This window comes from Xenopus laevis, chromosome 2S (assembly GCF_017654675.1).
Source record: "Xenopus laevis strain J_2021 chromosome 2S, Xenopus_laevis_v10.1, whole genome shotgun sequence".
Lineage (NCBI taxonomy): Eukaryota > Metazoa > Chordata > Amphibia > Anura > Pipidae > Xenopus > Xenopus laevis.
The window spans coordinates 136,688,995-136,701,212 of NC_054374.1; the positions used below are offsets into that span (position 1 = coordinate 136,688,995).

General features: G+C 44.4%; 1 protein-coding gene across 1 annotated transcript in view; it reads left to right on the forward strand.

The window, feature by feature from the left end:
• The first annotated feature begins 448 nt into the window (after window positions 1-448).
• itga5.S (integrin subunit alpha 5 S homeolog) overlaps window positions 449-12,218 on the forward strand; it is a 132,191-nt gene continuing 120,421 nt past the window's right edge. Inside the window, exon 1 of the mRNA XM_041584461.1 lies at window positions 449-720. Within this exon, the coding sequence (XP_041440395.1) occupies window positions 680-720 (41 nt within the window). The 5' untranslated portion in view covers window positions 449-679. The remainder of the gene's footprint in view (window positions 721-12,218) is intronic.

Sequence of the window (12,218 nt, forward strand, 5' to 3'; positions counted from 1 at the left end):
AACTTAATACAAAATGGCCTAATGGCCTGAATGAAGACATTAAATTTGGCGTGTTTCTGTAACATATAAATTGCCTCTTGATACTCTAATTGTTTACTCCCCCTTTTTCCATTCCTGCTATCAAGTGCAAAGCTGCTCAAATTTGACAGATTCATGGTTATGAATGATTGGATTTCATAGGATATATGTCAAATAAATAGTTTTGTTAATTTCTACGAATATTTCTAATAATAATTTTTCTGCGTAGTCATCGTGAATTAATAATAATACCAAATAAATGGAATCCTTCGACTAACCTAGCATCAGTTAAAATGATTCCGAACACTCATTGGTAACAATGTTGCAGTTAAGATAAAAAGTGGTAATAAAGTATATATGTAAATGGGCCGAATGTTTTTAAGCCCATTGGCTAATTCTTTGATGCAAATTCACCCTTAGGCGACTTAAATAGCAGCTGGGCACTGACATCATTACGCCCTGATGAAGCCAATCTGGTGAAACGCGCGTCGGCGTGTTAACATGGAGGCAGTATTTGCTCCGGTTCCTAACAGTTGCAGCAGAGAGTGAGGCCACGCTAAGCTTGAACATAATCAGCCGGGAGATAAAAAGAACATAAAGTATCATTTGTATAAAGGAGAAGGCCGCCCACACATACCCCGCATCCTGGACGGCGAGCTTCATGACTGAGCCGCATCAAACATTCCAGCAAGCTACCGGAGGGTAACGTATATGGCGGTGACATCATAATGTGTGGGATACTAAGCTCTCCTCTATAACTCTAATATACTCCCTGCTGACAACAGCGAATTGAACTTTGCTATTGAAATACCAGAGATATCGGACCTTTTATGATACCGTGGAAGAGTTAGTGCAAAAAAAAGACTGTGTGTCTAGTAAGCGGCTAACCCGGTGTATTTATTACAAGCACTACTGAAAGTTTTCGTTTTGATAGCAGCGGAATTCGTTGCATTAATTGGGCGTCTAACCAATAGTATAATGTTTCTTCACAGACGCCATTATTGACTTTTCAATTTTCAGCACGCGGCATCTCAAACAAAATCTCATACTGCAACTTTGGAGCAAATACATATCTATCAATTTGACATTTTTCCTCCTCCATTTTTAACAGGATTTATGAAGTATTAGAAAAAACGGCTCGGAATGAATTTACCAGCCTGATTTTTCTTACTTATCAACTGCATTTATTCAATATATCATCTTGATTAATTCATTTCTATTTTCAATGTATTTGTACTGGATACTTGGATTGCCATGAAATTTTGCATGTATTAACTATTTATATTTTAAAATGATGAATTAAACATGAAAATTTTAATAGTATGGGTGTTTGGAGTTTCTAGTTGGATGGCCCAATGAACTAATGCCCTTTGTTTGACTTTATACTAGTAAAACCTCATCGAGTGCTGATTGGAAACACTTTCTTTCTTTTTTTTTTCTATAAGTAAGCATTGTGGTTGGATTTTCCATGGAAAGATTATATATCACAAATCATAACCTATGAATCATTATCATGACTTTATAACTACTTTACAATAGATTAAAAACCTACCTAGATATATGTATGTGAATGCTTCATTATGCCACATACGTTTTATTATGCTACTTAAATTAATATGATTGTGGGAGTGAAGCTTTTAAACAAGATTAGGCATTCTTAGGCTGATGCCAAATAGGGCTGAATTTCTGAATGCTGAAAACTCAGGCTGAGAATCTCACGCTGCATTGGCATCTGCCTTTAAAGGAATTGTTCAGTGTAAAAATAAAAACTGGGTAAATAGATAGGCTGTGCAAAATAAAAAAATGTTTCTAATATAGTTAGTTAGCCAAAAATGTAATGTATAAAGTCTGGAGTGATTTGATGTATAACATGTCAATCAGAACACTACTTCCTGCTTTTCAGCTCTCTTGGTTTACACTGACTGGTTACCCTGGTTACCAGGCAGTAACCAATCAGAGATATGAGGGTGGGCCACATGGGTCATATCTGTTGCTTTTGAATCTGAGCTGAATGCTGAGGATCAATTACAAACTCACTGAACAGAAATGTACCATGTGGCCCCCCTTCAAGTCGCTGACTAACTCAGAGTTATAGAGCTGAAAAGCAGGAAGTTGCATTCTGGCTGTTTTATTAGATATCTGTTCACTCCAGCCTTTATATATTACATTTTTGTCTAACTAACTATATTAGAAACATTTTTTATTTTGCACAGTCTATTTACCCAGTTTTAATTTTCACACTGAACTATTCCTTTAACCTTGCCTGCACCCCATTGAGTCAGCTGGGTGCAGGCAAACAAGGTGGATTTTGGCACCAAAATGAAAACTCTTTCTCAAACTAATTTTGGCACCAAAATCAGGGACGCACAAGGGGGGGTATTCACAGGAGCCGACTCAGGGCAGCTTAGGGGCCCCGAATCGCCCCTGACCAAAAACCAACACATGTGCCTGGCCAATGCTGTGCTTCCAGGTACAGGCAAAGATACCAGAGCAGAGGCTGATTTTGCTTCTTGTCAACACATATGTGGTGTGAAGTTGCCCAAAGTTCTCTTGCGAGGAGACTTCAGGATCTTTTGGAAAGTGCTAAGTACAGTATGCTTCACCACCGACAACCTGAATGTTGTTCAGTTGGAAGAGAAGATTTACCTGGGGATGAAAAATCTTTCTGTGTGCCATGGCCCATAGGCTAGTGGCACATATAGTCGACAAGCGATAAATCTTCGCTGCTCTTCCTAGTGAGGCAATTCCGGACGACTTGGGAAAATAAAGTAACGCAAATGCCATCCCATCTGTGATTCACATTGTTGCCGGTGGGAAGGTATTTGGGGTGATTAGTCGCCTGCAGCAGCGAAGATTTATAGCTTGGAGACTATCTCCCCATGTGCCACTACACTGGAGATTTTGATCCAATTTTGTAGGTCAGATTATATTTGACCGTGCTACGCAACACCACAAGATTTTATCTTGGATGAAGACTCAGTATGCAGCGTTCACATCGGACTGTCCTAAAAGTTATTAACCACATTGTTTAGCATAGAAAAGGAGGGATTCTGAAATCAGGATGAATGCTTGGTGATTTGACAATACAAACATGGAGCATTTGTCCTCAAAACATTAGCATTCGTGGGAATCTAACACAACATTTCTTCCAATGAAGTTTTAGTTAAACCTGTGAAGAAGGTTTCCATGTTATGCACTGTATAGTATCACTGTACATTATATGTAATATAATATATGTAATGGAGTTGTATCAGCATTGGCTGGGGCATTCCTCACTGATAGTAGGGCAAAATACAGTAAATAGCCCTTTACTTCTGGCCACTAGGTAATGTGTGAACAAACAAGAACAAGAGAAGCAGATTCAAGGAGACCATAAAACCCCCATTTAAAGACATTTTCCAACCCCAGCTTTTTCCACACGTATCAATTTTACTTAGTAACTATTTTCTTGCCTTTATATTGGAAAGCAGGTCAGAACTGGGGGAAGAAGAGGTAAGTGTCACCTACCCCTAGTCAATGCCGTTGTCCCCCCATGCCCTCTAATCATTGTCTATTCATGGGTATGTACTGGGGGCGAGGTGGCGAGGTGTCCCCAAGAGGTGGCGAGGTGCTCAGCTGGCCAACTTGCCCCCACCCCCAGTGCAGACTATGTGGCCTGGACTAGGAGTAGGTGAGAGATAAGGTGTCTAGCGCCCCCTCACCATTGTACCTTGGCCTGGCACTGTTGAAAAGGTTCTTGATATTGTATTTCCTTTCAATCTGCAAAAATACATTTGAGAGGCATCCCTCATTATTATTTTATAGGGGGAATTTGTGAAAACATTATTAATAAAACTTTATAAATATTATTTATAAAACTATGAACATTTTTCACTATTTTGTTAAAATAACTCTGACCAAATTCCCTCTGCCCTTTTTTTACCATATTTGTCAATAAATTTTCACATAAAAATCTGGAGTGGGAAAAGACTCGATAAAATCATCCAAAAAAATCCGACAATTTTTTCGTATTTGAGGACCGAAAACCCAGACTCTTTCGGGTTATCGAAATCTACAGATTATTGTTCGAAACCCAGCACAGATCATGATATCTTCTATTAATAAATGGGACGTCTGCCTTTGACTTTAACATGACCTTGGCAGTAGTGATGGGCGAATTTGTCCTGTTTAATTTCGCCACAAATTTCGCAAAACTGGCGAAAAATTTGGCAAACTCCGATTTTGACGCCGGCGACAATTCGCTGGCATCAAAATGGGCTTTGGCGTTGATTCCGTCGCCAGCGAATTTCCACGGCAAATTCACAAATTTATTCACCAGCGTCAAAACACGGAAATTCGCCCCAAATTCGCCCATCACTACTTACCAGGTCTGAGCTACTTTTTTATTTGGACTTTTAACACCATCAGGGTTTAATAAATCAGCAAAAAAAATCTAGGTTTTTTTCTCCAAAAAATTGTGTTTTCCGACCACAAAAAAAATTGGACTTTAGTAAATAACCCCCCTATACTTTGGCTGATTGTAACTATCTTTAGCTTTTAAGCCTTTTAGGGCAGAGACACACACTGCTATTGCTTCTTTTTCGGGAGACTAATCTCCCCAAAAAGCCTTCCCGTCAGCTAGAATCTAAATTGCCGGCGGAATGGCCCTCGGATCGCTTCGGCTTTCTGAAGTTGCCCGAAGTTTCCTCGTTTGGGCGACTTCGGAAAATGATGCGTTCCGAGTACCATCCCGCCGTCGATGTTCATTTCATTCAATCGATTTGTCACTGGGTGACTAATCTCCCTAAATAGCAGTGTGTGTCTCTGCCCTTAGACAATTCATTGCATCATTTGAAGATGTCCATGGCATGCAGTCTTACATAGGTTGATTAACTGCCACCTTCTCCTGGAGTGGCCATATCAGCAGGTTTTTTGGCCCTTTATGGGCAACTTTAGGGAGTGTTAGCAAGTTCAAGATGCCACAGCTCTTTGTACTATATGTTAGGCATTAAGTAAAGGAATTCCTTGTGCTTTGCACCAGACTGCACCTCCCATCCAGGGCTGTAATAAATGAGCCCTTGTGTCTTAATTGTAAGAGAAAAACGAGGATCCCACCATGCTCCTGGGAATCTGTACCATTAATAACCCACATATAAACCCCATTCCTTACATACAAGACAAACAGATCTGCTTTGTATCACAAAACCTCCCAGAAAGATCTTTCAGTTACCACGAGTGCTACCAATTATCCCCCGGCTCAGTTAGCCCTATAGAAAATGACACTTTGTCTAAATAGTAAGGCACTGGAGGAATTATAGCGACTTTCCTTACGCATAAAGTGGTCTCGTCTTCTGTGCAGGAAAATGCAGGACACATCAGCAGCACTTACCTTTGCTCTTGTCCTCCTCAGAAACTTATTAATGGCATGTACACATGGGAGAGAAAAATTTGTAAGGTTTTTTTCTTACAATAACACTGTATGGAGATGACAAAATACCTAAACCTGTAAATTGAGGTAGAACAAAAAACAATTAAAGTTAATAAAGGGGGAATATACATGTGTCTTCTATATGAGTCATAAATAGGAACAGTGCTTATGTGTGTCAATGTGTTGTACCTGTTGTTGCCTTAAAGGAACAGTAACATCAAAAATGTAAGTATTTAAAAGGAATGACAAGATAATGTAATGTTGCCCTGCACTGGTAAAACTGGCGTGTTTGCTTCAGAAACACTACTATAGTTTATTTAAACAAGCTGCTGTGTAGCCATGGGGGCAGCTGTTCAAGCACAGGAGATTCCCATTGTATATTACAGAGCTTATCCATTATCTACTGTGTATACTGTGCCTTTTCTCCTTTTTCAGCTTTGAATGGCTGCCCCCATGGCTACACAGCAGCTTGTTTATATAAACTATAGTAGAGTTTCTGAAGCAAACACACCAGTTTAACCAGTGCAGGGCAACACTACATTATATTGTCATTCCTTTTAAACACTTGAATTTTTTTGTATTACTACTTCTTTCACAGCTTTATTGTAATCCGCTTGAAAAAGGAACTAAAATGTTCTGTAAGATTGCTATGATTATATTAGTTAGCCAATAAAGGTATCACCTTTATACCACTTTTGTAATTTTATTTCAAAAGGGTTGCCCTGTAACATTTTTACTGGCTAACACGGTACAGCAACTTTACCTGCTCCTTTAGGAGAAACCAATTTTTTGGCTGGGGTGTGCACCCAGATCTTTAGTTAGGATAAAATCTGGAGAGTATTCTTAATGACTATAATAAATACTAATCCTAACCCCTGTTAGGATTAGATTTGGGGGTGAACATGTATTTTTCTCAGTATACTTTGAACCATAGTGGAATAGCCAATAGCAGCATGTTTTCATACATCTGTAACCATGTTATAAGCTAAGGGGGACCCTGGCCAAATAGTGGACCTTGGCCCCTTTGACTGTGATGTACTATGTGTCAGGGAGCCGGGAGCTCCCTCCAGGGAGGTAGTCAGGATCAAGGAGGAAGCCCTCTTGAGGGAGCAAGGTCGCGGTGTCCAAAGGGTTAATTCAAAGAGTAGTCAGGATCCAGGCAAGAGTTCACAGGCAGGCAGATAACAACAAAGTCCAAAGTCCAGGCAAAGGGTCAAGATAACAATCAGGAACAGGATATAGCTATAGAAGCTCACAGGGAACCCAGGATTCTCATAGGAAATGATTCCTATACTTGGGCGCCATTCTGGCGTCTTAGTAAGGCTTTTATATTTGAATTTGGCGCCATTCTGATGTCATCGGCATCCTTGCGCCGACGTCGATGCGCTGACGTCATCGCGCCGGCGCCGCTACCCACGTGGCGGCCATGGGCGCCGCCATTTTGGGAGCGACGCCGGCAGGGAGGGACGCGCCGCCCGGAGCTCCAGGACCTGCTCCGGGCGGCGATCGTGACAGTACCCCCTCCCTCACGGGGGGCCTCCGGACCACCAGGACTGGGCTTCTGGGGAAATTTAGAGTGGAACTCCCTCACCAGACGAGGAGCATGGACATCAGAGCGTCCTTCCCAGGAGCATTCTTCAGGGCCAAAGCCTTTACACTTGATGAGGTACTGAAGAGAACCCCTGGAGATTCTGGAGTCAAGGATCTTCTCCACCTCATATTCTTGTTGACCATCCACAGAGATAGTAGGAGGGGGAGGCTGGACAACGGAAAAGCGGTTGGAGGTAGCGGGTTTCACCAAGGAGACATGAAACACATTGGGAATTCGCATCTCAGGGGGAAGCTGAAGTCTGACGGCCACAGGATTGATCACCTCCGAGATGGAAAATGGACCTACGAACCTCGGACCCAACTTAGGAGATGGTACCTTCAACCGAATGTTCCTGGAAGACAACCAGACTTTATCACCGACCTTGTAGGGAGGAGAGGGTCTACGTCTACGATCTGCAAACGTCTTATGAACCAGAGCACTCTTCTCCAGGTTTGACTTGTTGCAGCCCAAACAGCAGACATGTGGGCTGCATGGTCATCTGCAGCCGGAACATCAGACAACACAAAGTCTTGTGGGAAGGCTTGAGGGTGTTGACCATACACCGACATAAATGGAGACCTTCCAGTGGAAGTGTGGCAGGCATTGTTATGAGCAAATTCCGCCCATGGGAGGAGATCAGACCAATCATCTTGACAAAGGGAAACGTGGTTCCTCAAGAACTGTTCCAAGGCTTGGTTCACTCGCTCAGCTGCTCCATTAGTCTGGGGATGATAAGCTGAGGAGAACTGAAGATTAATACCTAGATCTTTGCACAGGGAACGCCAGAATTTAGCCGTGAATCGAGACCCTCTGTCAGAAACGATCTCAGTTGGGAAGCCATGCAGGCGAAAAATGAACTGGATGAACAACTGTGACAACTCCACTGCAGATGGAAGCTTCCGTAGAGGGATGAAGTGGGCCATCTTGCTGAAGCGGTCAATGACAACCCAAATCACGGTGTTCCCACAGGAGGGAGGAAGTTCAACAATGAAGTCCATTGCCAAATGCGTCCAAGGACGAGAGGGAACAGGCAACGGCTGTAGTAACCCACTGGAGCGAGTATGGCTGGACTTGGAAGTGGCACAAACAGTACAGGCAGAAACAAAGTCTTTGACATCTTTACGGATTGTCGGCCACCAGACAAGACGCCGTAAAAGTTCAAGAGTTTTAACAGGACCAGGATGTCCCGCTTGTTTGGAACTATGAGTCTGTTGCAGAATAGGCAGACGAAGCTCAGGAGGTACAAAAGCCAATCCGATGGGGGTATCAGGAGGGGCAGAAGATTGACCAGCCAGGATTTGATCAGCAAACTGAGGGTACAGTGAAGCGATGATCTTGACAGGAGGAATAATAGGCTCTTGTCTTTCAGGAGTACGATCCACCGGAGTGAAACTTCGAGACAGAGCGTCGGCTTTCCGATTTTTGGAGCCAGGACGAAAGGTCAAGACAAAGTTGAAGTGGGAGAAGAACAGAGCCCACCTGGCCTGACGAGGATTCAGTCTCTTGAGAGAATGTATGAACTCCAAGTTCTTATGATCAGTGTAAATCGTGACCGGAATTGAAGAACTCTCTAGGAGGTGACGCCACTCTTCGAGAGCAAGTTTGACAGCCAGGAGTTCTCGATTTCCTACATCGTAATTCTGTTCTGCAGGAGAAAACTTTCTGGAGAAAAAGGCACAGGGGTGCAATTTCCCATCGGTAGAATGTCTCTGGGACAGGATAGCCCCTGCACCTACCTCAGATGCATCCACCTCAATGCAAAAGGGCAACTTAGGATCCGGATGACGGAGGACTGGGGCAGAAGAAAATGCGTCTTTTAGGGACTGAAAAGCTTCTACGGCAACTGGAGGCCAGGACCTGGGATTGCCCCCTTTCCGGATGAGAGTAAGGATAGGTGCAATGTGGGAAGAAAACCCCCTGATGAATTGTCGGTAGTAGTTGGCAAATCCGATGAACCTTTGTATAGCCTTGGTGCTCAAGGGAAGGGGCCATTCTTGGATTGCTGACACCTTGACGGGATCCATCTCGAAACCTTCTGGGGAGATGATATAACCCAAAAAAGGAATCTTAGACACTTCAAAGACACATTTCTCCAACTTGGCGAAGAGAGAGTTCTTCCTCAAACGAGAGAGTACTTCTTTCACCTGGGAGCGGTGAGATTCGAGGTCTTTCGAGAAGATTAGGATGTCATCCAGGTACACGACCACTGACTTTCCCAAGAGATCCCGGAAAATGTCATTCACGAGCTCCTGAAAGACAGCGGGGGCATTACAGAGGCCAAAGGGCATCACGAGATATTCATAGTGCCCATCCCGAGTGTTGAATGCCGTTTTCCATTCATCCCCTTCACGGATGCGGATGAGGTTGTACGCCCCACGGAGATCTAACTTAGTGAAAATTTTAGCCCCTTTCAATTGGTCAAAGAGTTCAGCAATCAAAGGTAAGGGGTACAGGTTTTTAACAGTGATTTTATTAAGGCCCCGGTAGTCAATGCAAGGACGTAGGCCTCCATCCTTCTTTTCCACGAAGAAGAAACCTGCCCCGGCAGGAGAAGTAGAGGGACGGATAAACCCCCGCTGGAGATTTTCCTGAATATAATCTTTCATGGCAGAAGTCTCAGCCGGAGAAAGAGGATAGGTGCGACCCCTAGGGGGCATGGTTCCTGGCAGGAGATCGACAGGACAATCGTATGGTCGATGTGGAGGAAGGAATTCTGCGGATTTCTTACAGAATACATCAGAGAATTCCCTGTAGAAGGAGGGTAGAGTCTTCAGATCAGACATAGAGATATTCACCCTCTGGAGGGGTTCAGCAGGAAGACAGTGCTGCTGGCAAAATGGGCTCCAACGGGAAATCTGTCCTGCGGACCAATCAATGGTGGGATTATGCAGGCGCAGCCAAGGGAGACCCAAAACAACAGGAACGGACGGGCAGGAAATAATAAGGAACGATAGTCTTTCTTTATGCAGCGTCCCAACCTGCACAGGCAATTCCCCCGTTGTTTTAGAGATAAATTCAGCCTCCAGGGGTCTGTCGTCAATGGCAGTGACTCGAAGCAGAGTAGACAATGGAAATAAGGGAACTTCCATGTGTTTGGCGAAAAGAGCGTCCATGAAGTTCCCAGCAGCTCCAGAATCAATGAAAGCTGAGCCGACAATGGTCTTAGTGGCTAGGCGAATCTGTAAAGGAAGGAGAAACCTGTGAGTGTTCTCTTGAGACTTCGGAGTAGTGCCCCCTACATGAGTTACCCTAGATATACCTCGGGGAACAGAACTCGTGGGCTTCACCGGACAAGAGTTCGCAAAATGAGACTGTCCGCCACAATACAGACATAAGCCAGCCATTCGTCTACGGAGTCTTTCTTGTTCGGAGAGACGAGCCCTTCCAACCTGCATCGGTTCCACCAGAGGAGAAGGAGAAGATTGAGCAGCTGGAGTTTGCAAGAGAGGTCTCTGGAAGCGAGGTGCCAACAAGGGTTGAAATCGTTTACAACGCTCCCTCTCTACTTGATGCTCTCTGAGACGAGTGTCCACCTTAATGGATAGTGCAATCAAATCTTACAGCAGATCAGGGAACTCCCTGGAGACAAGATCATCTTTAATGCGAATAGACAGACCTTGATAGAATACGGCCTTATAGGCATCGTCATTCCAGGAAGTTTCAGCCATCAAAGTTCTAAAGTCAATAGCATAGTCACTGACACTGCGGTTTCCCTGTCGGAGTTGCAGAAGACGAGAAGGGGCATTAGTGACCCGACCCGGGGCATCAAACACAGTACGAAATGCTTGGAGAAAAGCCTTGGCATCAAAAGTCAGTGGAGAATTCTTCTCCCAAAGAGATGTTGCCCACTCAAGCGGTTTGCCCACCAAACGAGACATCACATACCCCACCTTGGAACGTTCAATGGGGAAGTGTGAGGGTTGAAACTCGAACTGGATCTGGCACTGTGTAGCGAAACCTCTGCAGGCCTGTGGGTCCCCACTGAAGCGAGGAGGAGGCGGAATACGAGGCTCACCAGACGAGAAACCTGTGCTAGACGAGACGTCCGCCATGGGAGGATTTGCAGCCGCTTGGGAAGCAGGAGGCGTTGGAGGCACTCGGGAGAGAAGGGTATCGAGTGCCTGTCCTATGTGGTACTGCTGGGCTTCATATTCCTGCATGCGGGATGCCAGTCCGCGGAGCGCTCGTCCGACATCAGGCGTAGCTTCCTCAGTAGGATCCATGGCCCAAGTATAATGTCAGGGAGCCGGGAGCTCCCTCCAGGGAGGTAGTCAGGATCGAGGAGGAAGCCCTCTTGAGGGAGCAAGGTCGCGGTGTCCAAAGGGTTAATTCAAAGAGTAGTCAGGATCCAGGCAAGAGTTCACAGGCAGGCAGATAACAACAAAGTCCAAAGTCCAGGCAAAGGGTCAAGATAACAATCAGGAACAGGATATAGCTATAGAAGCTCACAGGGAACCCAGGATTCTCATAGGAAATGATTCCTATAATTGGGCGCCATTCTGGCGTCTTAGTAAGGCTTTTATATTTGAATTTGGCGCCATTCTGACGTCATCGGCGTCCTTGCGCCGACATCGATGCGCTGACGTCATCGCGCCGGCGCCGCTACCCACGTGGCGGCCATGGGCGCCGCCATTTTGGGAGCGACGCCGGCAGGGAGGGACGCGCCGCCCGGACCTCCAGGACCTGCTCCGGGCGGCGATCGTGACACTATGACTCTAAAATTACAGTAAATATGTTTCTATAAAAGCATGTTGTGAGTTAGAGAGACATTGCAATGAATAGAATATGAATATGATGAATATTTGTCCATATATTGCAATATATTCAAGCTGGCCCACAACATCAAAGTCATCCCTGGTCTGGCCAGTCCTACACTTAGGGGGTTATTTACTAAGCTCTGTATACCCGAAATTCCCCGAAATCTGAAAAATTTGTGATTTTTTTTTATAAAATCTGACTTTTAAAAAAAATCACGATTTTTAGGGAATATAATAAAAAGATCAAGCCTTGCCAAGGTGCAGTAAAACAGAGTAACCAAAAAGAAAGGTAATTTACAAGGAGTGCCTTCACTGCTGCTTGAAATGCTGCAGGTTTCTGAGCTCTGTTTTGGAGCACAGAGACCTATAAGCACCCTTATGAATACAGTGCTGGAAATGATTTTGTGTCCTTCCTCATTGGGAACTAGGAGACTTGGATGGGTGT